General features: G+C 43.2%; 2 protein-coding genes across 7 annotated transcripts in view; one reads left to right on the top strand and one right to left on the bottom strand.

The window, feature by feature from the left end:
• The window catches only part of LOC137591875 (phospholipid-transporting ATPase ID-like), a 35,255-nt gene extending 23,308 nt beyond the window's left edge, over nucleotides 1–11,947 (bottom strand). For 4 of the 6 annotated variants that reach the window (XM_068309846.1, XM_068309850.1, XM_068309849.1 and 1 more), the window contains exons 1-2: nucleotides 11,825–11,947; nucleotides 3,696–3,777 (exon numbers count right to left, since the gene is read on the bottom strand). In XM_068309846.1, the coding sequence (XP_068165947.1) occupies nucleotides 3,696–3,738 (43 nt within the window). In that variant the 5' untranslated portion in view covers nucleotides 3,739–3,777; nucleotides 11,825–11,947. The other 2 variants (XM_068309847.1, XM_068309848.1) reach the window with 2 other exon arrangements.
• A 6,140-nt stretch (nucleotides 11,948–18,087) lies between these two features.
• The window catches only part of wdfy3 (WD repeat and FYVE domain containing 3), an 87,531-nt gene continuing 86,991 nt past the window's right edge, over nucleotides 18,088–18,627 (top strand). The window contains exon 1 of the mRNA XM_068310442.1: nucleotides 18,088–18,236. The gene's annotated coding sequence lies outside the window, so the exon portion shown is untranslated. The remainder of the gene's footprint in view (nucleotides 18,237–18,627) is intronic.

Here is an 18,627-nt window from a genome sequence, read left to right as displayed (position 1 = left end):
CGGCTTTTCCCTTCAGGGGGTTCCACAGCGAATCAGTTGCCTCCATCTAATCCTGTCTTCTGCATCCTCTTCTCTCACACCAACTACCTTCATGTCCTCCTTTACTACATCCATAAACCTCCTCCTTGGTCTTCCTCTAGGCCTCCTGCCTGGCAGTTCAAAACTCAGCATCCTTCTACCAATATATTCACTATCTCTCCTCTGGACATGTCCAAACCATCTCAGTCTGGCCTCTCTGACTTTATCTCCAAAACCTCTAACATGTGCTGTCCATCTGATGTACTCATTTCTGATCCTATCCATCCTGGTCACTCCCAGAGAGAACCTCAGCATCTTCATCTCTGCTACCTCCAGCTCTGTCTCCTGTATTTTCCTCATTGACACTGTCTCTAGACCAAACAACATCACTGGTCTCACCACAGTTTTGTACACCTTTCCTTTCATTTTAGCTGAAAGTCTTCTATCACACATCACACCTGACACTTTCCTCCACCCGTTCCATCCTGCCTGTACACACTTCTTCACCTCTTTTCCACACTCTCTATCGCTCTGGACTGTTGACCCTAAGTACTTAAAATCCTCCACCTTCTTGATCTCTTCTCCCTGTAGCCTCACTCTTCCACTTGGGTCCCTCTCATTCACACACATGTACTCTGTCTTACTGCGGCTAACCCTCATTCCTCTCCTTACCAGGACAAACCTCCACCTCTCTAGCTTCTCCTCCACCTGTTCCCTGCTCTCACTACAGATCACAATGTCATCTGCACACATCATAATCCATGGGGATTCCTGTCTAACCTCGTCTGTCAGCCTGTCCATCACCAGCGAACAAGAAGGGGCTCAGAGCTGATCCCTGATGCAGTCCCACCTCCACCTTGAACTCCTCTGTCACACCTACAGCACACCTCACCACTGTCTTACAGTCCTCATGCATGTCCTGCACCGCTCTCACGTACTCACTCTCTCCAGACTTCCTCATACAATACCACAGTTCCTCTCTGGGCACCCTGTCATAAGCTTTCTCTAGATCTACAAAAACACAATGCAGCTCCGTTCGGCCTTCTCTATACTTCTCTGTCAGCATCCTCAAAGCAGGGCGGCAGTGGTAAAGCGGGCGGTAGAGCGGGTCGTCCCATGATTTAAGATCGGTGGTTCGATTCCCGCTCCCGCCCAAAAAAAATACCCAGAGGTGAGCTGACAGTGGGAGGTGTCAGCTCACCTCCGGAGCACTGCCGATGGTGCTCTGGAGCACCCTTGAGCAAGGTGCCGTCCCGTTTACAAATTGCCCATTTGAGGCGCACCAAGAAAGAGCTGCCTGCCACTCTACCTCCCTTGCATGTCTACAGGCCCCCTTGTGTGTGGTGTGTGTATTACAGGGGCCTGTACACACTAATATGCATGCATGTGATTTGATTTGATTGACTAACAAAAACTAGGGTGTGCGTTCTTAATTTCTCCTCAGGGATTATAACAGTGTATTAAATTAAATCTGTAGTACTCTTTTTTGGCATGAAACCATACTGCTGCTCACAAATGCTCACTTCTGCCCTAACCTGCTGCACATCCTTCCCATTTCTGTCTCTCTGCCTTGCCAACCTGTATAGATCAGTCTTTGCTACCTCTACTTTCACCTTACACTGCATCTCCCTGTACTCCTGCCTACTCTCTTAGTGTCCCACTTGTTCTTAGCTAACCTCTTTCTCTGTATAGATAGATAGATAGATAGATAGATAGATAGATAGATAGATAGATAGATAGATAGATAGATAGATAGATAGATAGATAGATAGATAGATAGATAGATAGATAGATAGATAGATAGATAGATAGATAGATAGATAGATAGATAGATAGATAGATCCTTTAATAATCCCAGAGGAAATTGCACTCCTCATTCCACCACCACATCTCCTTATCTACTTTCCTTCCAGATGACACACCAAGTACTCTCCTACTTGTCTCCCTGATCACATTAGCTGTAGTTGTCCAGACATCTGGAAGCACCTCCTGACCACCCAGAGCCTGTCTTAACTCCTTCCTAAAAGTCATGCAACACTCTTCCTTTTTCAGCTTCCAGCATTTCGCCCTCTGCTCTGCCTTTGCCCTCTTCATCTTGCTCACCACCAGAGTCATCCTACACACCACCATCCTATGCTGTTTGGCTACACTCTCACCTAACACTACTTTGCAGTCACTGATCTCCTTCAGATTACACCATCTACACAAGATGTAGTCTACCTGTGTGCTCCTACCACCCCTCTTATAGGTCACCTTATGTTCCTGCCTCTTCTGGAAGAAAGTATTCACTATAGCCGTTTTCATCCTCTGTGCAAAGTCAACTACCATCTGTCCTTCTGCATTTGTCTCCTGGATACCAAACCTGCCCATCGCCTCCTCACCACCTCTGTTTCCTGCACCAACATGTCCATTGAAGACAACTCTCTCCCTTCTAGGTATGCTCTGCATCACCCAATCAAAGTCCAACCAGAATTTCTCCTTCTCCTCCAGATCACATCCTACCTGTGGAGCATACCCACTAACAACATTGAACATCACACCTTCGATTTCTAGCTTCAGACTCATCACTCTATCTGACACTCTTATTACCTCCAGGACATTCCTAACAAATTCCTCCTTCAAGATAACTCCTACTCCATTTCTCTTTCTATCTATGCTATGATAGATCAACTTGGATCCTGCTCCTAAACTTCTAACCTTGCTACCTTTCCACCTGGTCTCCTGGACACACAGTATGTCTACCTTCCTCCTCTGCATCATGCCAACCAACTCTCTACCTTTCCTGTCATAGTTCCAACATTCAATGTCCCCACTCTCAGTTCTATACTTTTGGCATTCCTCTTCTCTCTCTTCCTACGAACACACTTTCCTCCTCTCCTTCTTTGACCAACAGTAGTCCAATTTCCACTGGCACCCTGTAGGTCAACAGCACCGATGGCGGTCGTTGTTAACCTGAGTCTCGACTGATCCGGAATGGAAGTCATAGATTTGATTCGCATGTTTGATTTGACAAAAGTTTTATGTCGGATGCCCTTCCTGACACAATCCTCTGTATTTATCCGGGCTTGGAACTGGCACAATAAGACACTGGCTTGTGCCCTCTTGCAGCTAGATTATTTAATTTAATTTCATCATTTCATTTCCCAAATATTTTATATTTTTTGCTCATCTCAATCTTTGTTTTGTTGTTTTGTTACATAATAAGTCAAAAACCTCGTGAGAGACAGTCAGATGCAGAGTGGATTGTCAGTGTGTCACAGCTTAAGTCAACTAATAGAACCAATCATGTTATATGGTCGTCCCAGTAACTGTGTTCACGGCTTTCCCACAAATCACACGATCTACTTCTGCAATCAGAGTTCCTGAGTTGTACAAATATTCAGTCTTACTGTCAAGGAAGCTGAATTTCCCCTGTTACACCACAAACAAACAGTCCCATGATCTCTTGACCTTCATAATTCAACCCCTTGAATTGATGTAGATATTATCAAATTATATATGACATTAGCAGCACAAATCCAACAATGGCAAAGAACGGCCCACCCCCCCCCCCAAATGAAAAATCATCAAAATTTGTTGATAATTTTTTGCTTTCAAACCAGTATTTAGTGATTTCCATACCCTTGTGTTAAGTTGTAAAACTACAGATACTGCAAATCCAGTGGCAAGAATCTCACCTCTCTCTTTTTTCTTGATGAAGTCCAAGCCAAAGAACGACATCTTTTCTTCCACCCTCTGCTATCTATCCATCATACGGGTCTGTGGAGAAGGAGAGAAAGCAGTAGGTTAGTGACTAAAGTACAGATAAATGTGAATCAACTTATTATTATCATCAGTACCAGGAAATAAACCAACACCCCCACACACACCCAGAATTAAACATCAGCTTCATCCTAGAAACAGTGTAAACACCATGTTATTAACGTGACAATAACGGATGCTCACCAGCTAACATCTTTCATAATGTTCTTTATGAGGTAATTGCACAGGTAGAGAGAGAGAGAGAAAGAGAGATGGTGAGAGAGAGAGAGAGAGAGAGAGAGAGAGAGAGAGAGAGAGAGATTTGACTTTTAACATCATGTTTATTCATGAAAGTCAAATTACAAAATAATCACGTTGACACTAAATCCAAAAGAGATTCACATAAGAGGATTTTCAATAATACTGAGCATTTTCTGAACAAAGAAACATATAACCTTTAAACATTTATGAAACAAAAAAAACCCAGACAAAATTAAGAAAAAAAACCAAGAGAGAAAGAGAAAGGAACCTTTACTTTACTTCCCATTTCAATATAAATATTTTTACTTCTGGTCTGCATCAGCCACGGCCCCTTTTTTAATGGTTTCCCATGTAGGGTATGGTGAGTCAGAGGGAGGCTCTGTTCTCAACCCAGACGTCCATTTGTTCAATTATCTGCTCCCTCTGACAATAAGCACTCAAAATCAAGGGCCTGTGATCTGTCTCCATCAAAATTTTGGTGGTGTAACTGGAAAGTAAGTCACTGTTGTGTTAGTGACGTCTCTCCTACCGAACTGACACACCGACACTGTCACTTACAGAAGTCAGCTGGAGCCGTTACGACAGCTCTGATCAGCAGCCTCCCCAGAGGTTAAAGCTAAAACATTAACTAACTGGTAATAGGAGCTCCCACGCTGATAAGCTGGTGTTATGTAAAACATTAACATGAAGTTAAGTTTATCATTAAGTGAAAAACAACAAAATGTAACAATATAATTATCTGATAAATCTAATCAAAATCCTCAAAAGAAAATACCAGTCACAGTGAAAATCCCCTGTAGACATCACCAATAAAATTTTATCTTCTATTTAGAAGCACGAATGAATTTTAAGTCTTTAAGCATCCAAAAAGAAGAACAATGTTGTAGTAAAATAAGTTTTTAATTTAACTCACATATATGTGATTTGTGGTGAGGGCTCACAAGAAGGCATGACATTGTATATAACAGAAACTTTGGCTACCGCTTTTTTAAGTTGTGGCGTCGGCGGGAAAATTCCATTGCAGCACGTATTGAAAATGATGCAATGAAACCTCTGAAAGTAGCAATCCTGACCGTCTCAATGGTCACTGTGACTTCAGTGTCAGTAGGGATGATGGCGGTGCTGCCTCGGTTCTCTATGGGCCTGTAGGCGTGGTTGTGAGTGTGAACGGTTGTTCTCTCCAATGTTGCCCCTATGATCAACTTCTGATTGTGTTACTTGTGTATATGTTTTGTGTAGACATGTGATTCCAAAGCTGAACAAATAAGGGATATGTATGAAAACCACAACCTTTATGGAAAAACTGTTAAAAAAAAAAGATGATTGTAACTGTGGAGAAAAGTGTGTTTGTGTGTCGTCTGTTCATGACGAGGGTTCCCAGACAGGAAGCAGTGCTTTTTTTAAGTCCCACCCCTCACTGTTTGTTGCCAAAGTGACATCAGCAGTGGAGCTATAAATATCAGCCACATGTGTTTGTTGAGGAATGTGTGTTTTAACAGGGATCCCAAGGCTCTGGATAACATGGACCCTGGCCGTGACACAAGAACGAGACAGTGTGTGTTTTGTCTTGGTCATTGTAAGTGTCTGAGTGTATATACAGTCTACCGATCTACACCTGGTGTGTTTTTAGTGTTTTCTTATGTTAAGCTTGTAAACATTTTAACACAACCACCCACTTCTTAGCCACTCTGACACCATAAAAACTCCCTAAAGCAAACAGTTTATTCATTCATTCTAAAGCTTCACTAAATTAACCCCTCTGCCCCTCCAGGTTTATTCTACAGCCAAAAATGTGAAAAGGTGACATTTAAACTCACTACACTCATCATGAAGGCTTCAACTGGTTTACTGGTTTGACTGGGGAGTCGTTCCAAAGTTTCACGCCCTTGGCAGAGGCAGACATCTGACTTACATGGCTTTACTGCAGCGCTGACACACAGTCATGGATATTCAGGGGAGACTAACATATGTCTCAATGGCTGAGTACTTGCTTTTACCGTAATACAATTATTGTTAGTAAAGTTATTTTTACCTTAGAATATAAACTAATGATAATGCAGTTCAGTCACTTTTCCTTTTGACTGTCAGCTTGATGCATCTTTAAATAATCTCAGTGATATATGATTCCATATATCACAACATTATACAGTAGTTTATTCCAGTTGATTAATCAAAATATTATAAAACCTGAGCTGCTCTGCAAAGGTCCAAAATGCTGTTGTAAAAGCATAAGGAAGAATCAAAGGGGGACAATGAAGATGAGGATGAAGATCTATACGTTGTTATCTGCACGTTTCACATTATTTTTACTTGTTGGTACTTTACTTATTCTCAGGAGTAAATTACAAGATATATCACATGGGAGGTGCTGATTGTAGTACCATCACAGCGCTCATTTACTTTTGTATCACAAATAATCTTCCTTCTTAAACTGGCTCACAATAAAATTTTCAGTGAAGTTTTAAACCAATTTACCAAATGTTTTAGTGGAGATAGTGTCTATACTGTAATCATGATATGTTTCTGCAAAAACCTGAAACAAGTTCTTGACTGAATCAACCCCAAAAATATATACAGCTTTGTTCAGTTTAAAAACCCACAGGGTGACAAGTCACATTCAAATCTGATGTGGAAAAAAAATTAGGGGAAGTTTAAACAGGACATGTCGTGGTTGAAGCATGATTACAAAGAAAACCAAAACCACACACACACACATACGCACGCACGCACGCACACACACACACACGCACGCACGCACGCACGCACACACACACACACACACGCACACACACACACACACACACACAAAGGGAGAAAGAGGATAGTTGCCAACAAACAGTGAAGAATGATAATAGAGCTCTGTTCAAAGGAGGAACCAGAGATCAGTAATCAGACAAGGTCTTCATTCATTCCTCTGACCTCTGACCTCTGACACCTGTCACCAGTGACTGTGACACTGGGATAATGTTTCCTACCTTTATTTGGCTGGATCGGCAAAGGTGATCCCAGTGTTTGCTGGCTGCACTTAAAAAAGTACATTTAGGTGTGTGTGTGTGTGTGTGTGTGTGTGTGTGTGTGTGTGTGTGTGTGTGTGTGTGTGTGTGTGTGTGTGTGTGTGTGTGTGTGTGTGTGTGTGTGTGTGTGTGTGTGTGTGTGTAACCAGATGTCTATGCCTGTTGTTTTAACAGGTTTTAAAAACTGTTTCTTTACATCTCGATAAGCTGCTGACATTCTAGTTCATCTTTTACATAATGTTAAGTGGTAATAAAATGTAATTCCATGACATGGCAGAAACATAAATCTCTATATAAAGCATTTTCTATGGTTTAAATAAAGATTCAATGTAAGAAAAAACTTTGTGATAAAGCAAAACAAAAAGGTCCAGACAAATCATTATACATGAAACTACATTATCCCAAAAAATCCTGTCCAATTTTCTCATGCAGTAACGTAGTTCAGGAGTTCTGAAATACACCCCTCAACATCGCTCCCCACCAGTCCAGCCAGTGGCTCCTGGCTTCAGGGTCCCAACTTTGAGGTAACAGGTTTCCCCCAGGACTGGCCTTTTCATCACAACGCCTGATTTAATCTGAACAAATTCAACTTGATCCAGGTATTGACATGAAACAGTTCCAGTCCTCACAAATATTCACTGCATGTTGTGTTTGACTTGAACAAGATCAAAAATGCTTTAAACAGCCGAGAAAGGACAGAAAATGTTGTATAACCCTTTCCATTTATCTGCACATCGTACAATAATGTACAGTAAAAGATATAAAAGATAAGCCAGTGAGCACAGCTGCTGCGTTTTCAGAGGCCTCAGCCTGTTTTCTGTCTCTGTGTGTTTTGTCTAATAGCAAACAGTGCTCTGGATAAATGAGGACTGTTTTCAAGGAGGACGAGAGAAAGGTACTTCCAAGACAAGAGGAGTCAGCGGAGCATAATTTTCAAAGATTGTTACAGTAGAGAGACTCCTCATGGCTGTGTGACGTTTTGGGCTCTCAGACTGAAGAGCTTAATCAACTATTACCTACAAAATGATTGCAGAAGAGTTGTTATGCAGACAGTCTCTGTCTCTCTGGCCCTTCAGAGTGCTTGTCTCAACTCATCGTGGCCTGTTTAATTAACTTTGTAGTATGAGGCATCACTGTGTGAATGTTTTGCATATTTTTGTAGTTACTTTCGAGTTTCTTTGAGGATATACTGAATCTGTTTGTAGATTATTGGGACAGCCCTACACTGAACAGAATTCCAACAGATTCCGTTTGCATTCAGTAGCCCATCCATGATTACGGGAACTATTGACCATTGGCCAGAACATGAAGTTCTAACTGTACTGTCCAGGAAACCTTACAGATATATTCTTTAAAGATCTACCAAGCACTTATTTGAATGTGTGCTCTTTTTCCCTGTCCTCTGGCATTTAAAACCCACAAGTTTTCTGGTGTGTCTCCATCAACAGGTACTTGTCCTATCAGACTGCTTGCCAATAATAGCTGGGAGCCCACACCATACTTTAAGCAATTAAGCCACCCACAGAAGAATGAAGACCGCACCCGTCTGCAACTGTCTTGATTAGAAACCAGTCAGTCAAGTCAATCAAAAACCAAAAAAACATTATTTGTCTTTTGCTGGAGCAGTAAACAGTCTGTCTTTGGATTCCTGACTGTTGTAGAAAAAAGAAAGACATTTTCTGGCTTTACTTTGACCTCAAAGACATACATTGTTTTATTAAATCATAAAAATAACAATGAAAACAATCATAATGTCATAGGTTTAGAGACACCTTCGAAACTTTTCGAACAGATGGCTGGACAAACGCACGGACAGAAAGAAAGACAGACAGGCAGATAGATAAATAGATAGACAGATAAATGCCTGAAAAGTAACATCTGTTTTTTCCCCACAGATGCAGATCTGTTACATTAACTCAACAATATCAGGAAGCTGCTCTGATAGTGAGCTCTTACTGATTGTCCCTGACACAGCCATGGAAAACAGAGCTTGCCATTACAAAGGGAGCTCATCACTAAAGATTTATATTTCTAATCAACCTGTGCAAAACACGACAGCCAGAGTCGAAATAGCAACAAAATTAAAAGAAATAATTCTTGCTCTTTAGAGGCAGTTATGTCTTTCCAGATATTAAAATTAAACTGGTTTGTTATTTTGAATAGAGACAGTCTCTATTCAAAATAACAAACCAGTTATTTTACACCAGTTTTACACCTGTAGAGTCTCAGACTCTACAGGTGTAAACCTATAGCCTGTTGACATCCTTTGCCACTGATGCTAAACATTAAAAAAACAAGAATAGAGAAATGAGTGAAGGGAACAATACTGTACGCCGCCCCAAGCACTACACTAAAGCCCCCGGACAATTAACCTCTGAATAATTCACTTGACCTCTCGGGACACGCAGCCACTCCTCCTCTCATCTTACCTGGAACAACCCTGACATTTTGATTGACCTTTTAAGCCAAACAATCTACTCCCTGCATCATAAAGAAATAGCAGTTCTGGCTGACACAGAGACACATCGATCCAACAATACACAGCCCTCAAACTGAATTGTGACCCACATTCAATTTGGGCCAAACTAGAAGTTCTTGACTGAGATCAAATTTAAAGATGGACCCTACATGACCTTTGAACAGAGTCCTTCAGCCATCAGTTCAGATGAGATAGCTGAGATCCAGTCACATCCAACTTCTCACAGTATTTCAGATCACTCAACACTTTCTCTCTATCTATATTTGTCTTTATTTAATATATACGAAACTACTGATTGATGGCTCATTCTCTAAAAATTTCGCCAATCAGGTTTATGTCTTTTTATGTTGCGTTTTCATTACATCGCGCTTCAAAGCGGTGATGTACTGTATTGTAATTGTCAGCAATTGTGTGTTCGTCCGTCCGTTAGTCCACCAAATATCTTCGCAACCGTTGCAGATAGAAAGATGAAACAAAAAGCACATTACTCGGGCGGCAAAGGGGATGCGAATGAGATGATGACTTTGACCTTGAGAAAACTAGGTCAAGGTCAAATTTTAACTTTTATACACTCAGGAACTGGATAAGATAGAAAGACGAGGGAGAAGGCCAGTGTAAGATCGTAGATCAAAGCTACTGCTTTGACCTACGCAATTAGTTCAGGGTAAAATTTTGAATTCAGGGATGTCGCGGTACATTGCAGCTATGACTTCATTGGTTCTTGTTGATTTGTGTTTCTTAGTCACGTTAACAACGTGCTAACACCACTGGCTCTGTGGGCTGATAATGATGGTCGGTGTGTTGGTCCACCAATTTCACTCAGAGTGAAAAGTGTTCGATTAACATGAAACTCAGCTTCAATCCTAGACGTGGAGTCGCTTCTCATTCAACTTTCGATGATCACCATGACTGGATCGCCACAGGATGACTGAGAGGAGCACCGTTATATTGAGCATTCATTCTATCAGTTTGAAATCGTTTGTACTGCTTATCAAAGTCAATTAGTTCACTGTGTGTGTGTGTGTGTGTGTACTATCAGAACAGTCTGTTGTAATATGACTGGTTTTATCTACAGCACAGATTTTTTAATGCCTTGTGAATTGTTCATTCACTCAAGAGGAAAAGTGTAGTTCGTACTGATAAAACGTGTGAAGACTTCAAGGTTTGCTGCCGTCATTGCCTTTACGACTCACAGATAAGGGAGGCACCCTTTCCTTTGCAATGGACATTTGAAAAATTACGGTTTTGACTGATGAGACTTACCAGTGCAGAAATATTTTAATTTAATTCAACTTGTGGAAAAAGTTTTCCTTTCTCACTTGTTTAAAAGTCATTTATCTAACACAAAATAAGTGAACAGGATCAATATATGTAGTTTACATTTAAGCTCCTTCCTGAACATCATGACCTTAAGAAAAAGCTGGTATTTGCCTCACAACCCCTGAAAGTTTTGATAGCTTTATTTTGAACAGTTGTCACATAAACGCATAATAATAATAATAATAATATTATTATATTGCATAATAATCATAAATTATATTATATATTACATATGTCATTTAATAATAATAATAATAATAATAATAATAATTGCTGTCTCACATTTTGATGATTATATGAAAGCACAAATTAAATGTGAAGGTAGCTTTTTCAGGGTTTGATGCTTCAGCCTTTATTCTTCTGACATTCAGTTCACAACGCAGAGTTAACCGCATCTGAACCGGATATGAGGTACCTCACTCTGTTCGGTTGTATGATGATGAATAAGTGAACCGGACAACTAAAGCACTCAGTCACGTTTTCCATAATCACTAACTTTTATCAGGATGAGCCTCCGTCTTCATGGAACTCCAGTAGAATGGAACCATCCTTACAAATCAGATGGTTTTTGCAAGTGGGTACTGTTGAACACCCAGGTAAAAAGTTCCCTGTGACACGCTTCGGATAAGTTTCAGAGCAGCTGCGTTAAACCCAGTATGACTTTTACAGAAGTACCGAAGCAGCGTGGACTTTACCTCTTTTCTGAATTCTCCTTCCCTGTTGTCAGTCTTTCGTTCTCTCCGTTACTTTGTTAGCTGAGGACTCCCTGGAGGGCAGCAGAAACAACGACAGAGAGAGAGGAGACAGCGCTGCTCATTCACGCCAGCTTCCTGTTCTGTGTGTCTATCTCCTACCTCCATCTCTTCTTTTTCTACCCCCCCCCCCAAAAAAAAACAAAAACAAACCCCACAATCTTGGCAAGTAATCTCTCTCTCCGCTTCACTTTAAACCCTCCAAGGTCAGTGGAACGAGCGGATGAACGTCTTCTTACCTTGAAGCGTCTGGGTTTCGTGCGGTGCGCCGAGTTGCGCGTCACGAAGACCTGAGATTAACGTTTCCCTCCTGGTTTCTGACCACCGCCTCTCCTCCAACCTCCTCGCCTCTCCTCCCCTCGCTCCGGTCCCCTCCTCTATTTTCTGCGCCCTCCTCTCTCCACTCCCCTCTATGATCACAGGGTTTGTCTTGTGTAGTTACACTGTAGTTCAAACCTTGAATTCATGCATCAGCTGCCTCCCAGTGATGCTGTTTTTACAATGCAATTGTCTGGATTTCTATTTTCTTTTTTTTCTTTTTTCCTGAAAACATCTCAGAAAGACTACAGGTTTGACTTTTAAATGTAAATGTAATCAATTGTATTAATCCTGTTGGAAATTATTAGTTAATTCTAGCATACACTGACAGTCACACACACACACACACACACACACACACACACACACACACACACACACACACACACACACACACACACACACACACAAACACGCACGCACACACACACACACGCAAGAGGGATGAAAGAGAAAGGGAGGTAGAGCAGTGGGCCCCAAACGAGCAGCTCATAAAGCGGACGGTGACTTGCTCAAGGGCGCCTCGGCAGTGCTCGGGAGGTGAACTGGCACCTCCCACTGCCAGTTCACACTCTGAAAATTTTGTCTGACACGGGTATTGAACCTGTAGATTTCAGGTTTGTGTAGCTGGAACAGTGTAAGTTTTACCACGTTTGAGACTCATGATATGTTTGGCTCTTCACGTTTATATTATTGTTCCTGTTCCTGACACAAAAGAGCTCTGATTTAAAATTAGCATCGATGCAAGTCAACCACAACATTAAAGAATGAACTTATGGGAGCATGATGATGTGCAGTGTTATGTTTGTGATAGTCAAAACCAGTCAGTTTAGCTAACAACTAATTTAAGGTATTTGCGAGTTTGCAAGTGATCATTAATGTTGGTACAGGCTGACAAAAAGCTAACTTCCTATCTTTTTAAATCTAATTTAACATTTGCTAAACCAATGCATTTTATCTTCCATCCATCCATCTTCACTGCTTATCCGGAGTCGGGTCGTGGGGCAGAAGTTTCAACAGGGAGACCCAAACTTCCCTTTCCCCGGCCACATCCACCAGCTCTGACTGGGAGATCCTAAGGCGTTCCCAGGCCAAGGCTGAGATATAATCCCTCCACCTTGTCCTGGGTCTGCCCCAAGGTCTCCTCCCAGCTGGATGTGCCAGGAACACCTCCCTATGGAGGTGCCCTGGAGGCATCCACACCACCTCAGCTGACTCCTTTGAACGCAAAGGAGCAGCGACTCTACTCTGAGCTCCTCTTGAATGACAGTGGTTCTCACCCTATATCTAAGGGAGATACCAGCTATCCGCCTGAGAAAGCCCATTTCTGCCACTTGTATCCGCGATCTCGTTCTTTCCGTCATGACCCATTGCTCATAACCATAGGTGAGTAGGAACTAAGATTGAATGGTAGATGGAGAGCTTTGCCTCTTGACTTAGCTCCCTCTTTGTGGCAATAGTGCAGTAAAGAGACTGCAATACCGCTCCTGCTCCCCCAATTCTTCATCCAATCTCATGCTCCATTGTTCTCTCACTCATGAACAAGACCTCATGTTACTTAAACTCCTTCACTTGTGGAAGGACCTCATTCCCCACTTGGAGAAGAGAATCCACCGGCATCCTGCTAAGGACCATGGCCTCTGATTTGGAGGTGCTGATCCTCATCACACTCGGCTGCAAACCTGACCAGTGAGCCCTGCAGGTCACAGGCCGATGACGCAAATATGACCACATCATCTGCAAAAAGCAGTGATGCAATCCTCAGCCCACCAAACTATAAACCCTCCTCACCCAAAACTAGGCCTTGATATCCTGTCCATGAAAATCACGAACTCCCAAACCCCCTCTAGGATCTCTGTGAGAGTAAAGAGCTGGTTTGTTGTTCCACGGCCAGGACGGAAGTCACATTATTCCTCCTCAATCAGAGGTTTGACAATCAGGCGGACCCTCCTTTCCAACACCTCGGAGTAAACTTTCCCAGGGAGGCTGAGGAGTGTAATGACCCTGTAATTGGCACACACCCTCTGGTCCCCCTTTTCGCTACTCTTTCGGCACTGTCCCAGACTTCTACACAATGTTAAATAGGCGTGTCAGCCATGACAGGCCCTCAGCACCCAGAGCCTTTAGCATTTCCAGGGGAATCTCCTCAACACCTGGGGCTTTGCCACCGTGAAGTTGTTTAACTACCTCAGTGACTTCGCCCAGAGAGATTGATTTGAATCCCCCATCATCCTCCTGTTCTGCCTCTGCAACAGAGGACGGGTCAGTTGGGGTAGTTGGATTCAGGAGTTCCTCAAAGTGTTCCTTCCACCAACAGACAACCTCCTCAGTCGAGGTCAACAGGGTTCCATCCTTGCTGTATAGCTTGGAAGGTCCCCCACTTTCCCCTCCTGAGGTGTCCAACAGTCCTCTAGAATAACTTTGGTGCTGTCTGAAAGTCCTTCTCCGTGGCCTCTCCGAACTCCTCCCACACCCGCTGTTTTGCCTCCATCACAACCGAGGCTGCAGTCCGTCTGGCCTATCAATACCCCTGCAACTGCCTTAGGAGTCCCCAGAGATAACAACCCCCTGAAAGCCTCCTTCTTCAGTCGGATGGCTTCCCTGACCACCGGGGTCCACCATGGTGTTCGAGGGTTACCGCCCCTTGAGGCACCCAAGACCTTGAGACCACAGCTCTCAGCTGCAGCTTCAGCTGAGAGCTGTGGTCTCAAGGTCTTTGAACATTGACCATTCAGATTCAATGTTCCCAGCCTCCACAGGGATTCACGAGAAGCTCCTTCGGAAGTGTGAATTGAAGGACTTGCGGATGGAGTCCTCCTCCAGACATTCCCAGTTCACCCGCACTACTCGTTTAGGCTTACCAGGTCTATCCAAAGGTGTCCCCTGCCAACGGACCCAACTCACCACCAGGTGGTGATCAGTTGACAGCTCTGCCCCTCTCTTCATCCAAGTGTTCAAAACCCACAGTCGAAGGTCAGAAGATACGATCACAAGATCGATCATTGACCTCCGACCCAGGGTGCTCTGGTACCAGGTATAATTATGAGCATCCTTGTGTTCGAACATGGTGTTAGTTATGAACAATCTGTGACTAGCACAGAAGTCCAACAACATAACAACCCTCAGGTTTAGATCAGGGATGCCATTCCTCCCAATCACGCCCCTCCAGGTGTCTCCATCATTGCTGACGTGTGCATTGAAGTCCCCCAAAAAAAACAATGAGTCCCCTACAGGCATCCCGTGAAGGACCTCATTCGGGGACTTCTGAATGAGCTGCTATTTGGTGCATAAGCTCAATCAACAGCCTTAAGGCATAGGGAGGCGACCCTCTCGTCCACCGGGGTAAACTCCAACACAGCGGTGCTTGTGAGTATCCCCAAACCTCACGCCTGACGCAACTCGAGAGTGAAACAACGTCCAACCCCTATCCAGAAGTTTGGTTCCAGAAACAAGGCTGTGCGTGGAGGAAAGCCCCACCAGATCCAACTGGTAGCTTTCCACCTCCAACACAAGCTCCGGCTCCTTTCCCGCCAATGAGGTGACATTCACGTCTCCCAAGCCAGCTTCTGCTGCCTGGGTCTGATCCGTCATGACCTCCTGTCGTCACTGCCACCCATGTGGCAGCGCAACCAACCCCATTGATATGCCCGGTGGGTGGGGGGTTCACAGGGTGGGAAAAAAATACGTTGAATTTTTCGGGCTGAGCCCAACCGGGCTCTGTGGCAGACCTGACTATGAGGGGCTAGCTGACGGGCCCTCTGTCCAGGCCTGGCTCCAAACATGGGCCCCAGGCTCCCTACGGGCAAATTCACATTTTTCCCTTTTACGATTTTTCATGGGGTCGTCTGAACCATTCTTTGGCCCTTCACCTGAGACGTGTTTGCCTTGCGTGACCCTATCAGGAGTACCAGACTTCTGACAACATAGCTCCCAGGATCCTTGGGGCACACAAACCACTCCACCACGATAAGGTGATGGTTCCATCTTGTTCATTTAATTTCTTTTTGTCATGATAGAATTAGGTTACTTTGGGGTAACATTAACACACCCTACTCACTTGCAGTAAATGTTTTTCCATAGATAAACTTTCTTTTTTTCCAAGGTGAGACCACAGACAAAATTTTGTTAGTTTGGTTACCTGGTGACTGCACAGTTTTGTATTCACAAAACATCTGTTTTGCCTAAAGAACCTACTCTCTGACTTCACAGCTCTGAATGACAACCATGTCTTATGCATGGCATGTGCACAGTAAATCCCCTGTCTATGCATTTTATGACCCAACATCAAACACTTTTAAATAGCCCTAAACTGGAACCCCATAGAACTCTGGATAAATCCTGACAGTGTGAGACAGGATTAACTCAGGGGGAGAACACATCACCCCTGCTTGGTAGGCCTGCAGCAAGTGATGTCACATTGGAAGAGGTTTTGTGATGTTTCAAAATTTCTTCATTGGACTACAAATTATCATAGCATATTTCATGTGTAAGTAAATAGGTAACTGGGAAGATGGCATGCTTTGCTTGAATGCACTCAATAATCTTCATATGCACATCTGGGAATTAATACAGAATGCAAAAAACAACAACCTGCCTGTGTAGCATTGCCAAGCATTATCCTTTGGGTCTGATATTTTTATGTAACACTGGTTCCCCTTGTTTCAAGTTTAGTGGATTGATTGTGTGCATAGAAATAAGCTAAGGTCTGCAACGCCCTATTTTCAAATTACATGATTCGAGAATGTTCGTCACAAATCTCAAAAGAACACTTAAAATTCACAAGTATGTACAAAATACTGAAAGACGTAAAACACATATATCTGTCCCCGTTGTGTTTCCTCTCCCATCCAACCGGTCAAGGCAGATGGAAGCCCTTCAGAGTCTGGGTACTGCCCGGAGTTTCTTCCTCAATGAGGCAGTTTTTCCCCACTGCTGGTGCTTATTCTCGCTCTGGAGGGTCCTGTTGGGTTTTTCTGTCTGTTAAAATGCTTTGAAATGTCTGCTCATGTGATTAAATGGTATACAAATCCAGGTTTGCGTCCCGCTCTGTGCAGATTTTGCATGTTCTCCCGGTGTCTGCGTGAGTTCTTTCTGGGTTTGTGGCTTCCTCCCACCTCCAAAAACATTTGCTTCAGGTTAATTGGCCGTCTTCAAAGTGTCAATAGGTATGAGTGGATGTGTGTGTGTTTGTCTGTCTCTGTGTGGCTCTGCGGTGCACTGGTGTCGCGCCCAGAGTTTCCCCTATCTCACACCCAAAGCCAGCTGGGATAGACTCCAGCTCCCCGTGACCCGCTGGGGCAGACAGAGTGGAAGAAGATGAATCAATGACTGAACGATTGATTGATTATAATAAAGATTGAAAATTCACAGAAATTTGGCCTGGCCAAAGTATGAATTGATCATGCAAGAGATGATATTGTTTGAATCTGAGGTACTTACAAACTGACAGAATTGTTAATATATATCACAGTGAAGAAGAGAAAACAAACAAATAAAGGGAGAAAGTATAAACCATGAAAGTTTTACATTAAGGTGATGTCAAAGCCTAACAAAAAACACCAATTGTCTTTAGATTATTTGGCAGAGCAGTGTATAACTGAACTATGATATCTTATTTGTTTTTTTTGTTTTTAATTTTATTAACTGTATAAATCCCGAAAGTAAATTACAACTCTACTGTACAAACATGCCTGTGGGCATGCAAGTGATGGGGGAGGAAGAGTGGCAGGCAGCTCCTTCATGGTGCGCTTCCAATGAGCAACTTGTAAAGGGGGACGGCGCCTTGCTCAAGGACACCTCGGCACACACTCCAGGTGTTCTGTATAATAAGTTTAAATGAAAAGTATTCATAGATAGATAGATAGGTGGATGGATGGATGGATGGATGGATGGATGGATGGATGGATTCCATTCTGTTTCAATCCACAGATTGAACAACAAAGGTATACATAGAATTACCAAACAATATCATAAACGAATGACAACGTATGTAAGACGATGTTTTCACTTTTGCGACCCAGAAATCGTAACCCAGATGCCATCCTCCGTATTTCCAACAGATGTCACGCTTGTCCCGTGGACGAGGCGCTGCTGGGGGCTGAGAGGAGGATGATGCTGTGTGGAGGAAAATCAGCGCTGCGACCTGGCTGGGAAGAGCTGGGTTTATTTGGATGTTAAGGAAAAAATGGCTACCAGAAGGAACCAGAGGAAGCAGTGACCACTTTGGGAGTAAAACATGGTTTATGACATATGGATGCACTTGGAGTGCCCAACGTAACTGACTTATCGGGGGTTATCGTCAGCGTCGTAGCCGAAGGAATTCACCGCTTTCTGGTAAGTGGATGGCGGATCGCTGCGGTCTCTGGAGCGGCTAGCTAGCGCTGAGCTACCCGCTTAGCATGCGACTTAGCTAGCGAAGGTAGGAACATATCAGCTCCTCTTATCGACATTTTGCACCCACAGCAATAATAAAATATATATATTAACATGTCAACAGTAACGTACAGAAAGACAAGACGCATACAGTCTTATTAATGAAAGACAAAACAGCTCCTTTATTTTCAGTGTGTTTTTTGAAGGCCGTGTAGCTTGACAGTTGGTTCTGATGCGGTGCTAGTGAGATCAGCTGCCCGGGATCGGACCGCAGCTCCCCGGGAGCATTTCGGTTATGCCTCACAAGTTTTCCACAGTGTTGTGTTTTCAATCGGCGTGTTTACACCTTCTC

This window comes from Antennarius striatus, chromosome 3 (genome assembly GCF_040054535.1).
Source record: "Antennarius striatus isolate MH-2024 chromosome 3, ASM4005453v1, whole genome shotgun sequence".
Classification (NCBI taxonomy): Eukaryota; Metazoa; Chordata; class Actinopteri; order Lophiiformes; family Antennariidae; genus Antennarius; species Antennarius striatus.
This window is presented reverse-complemented; position numbering and strand designations above follow the sequence as displayed.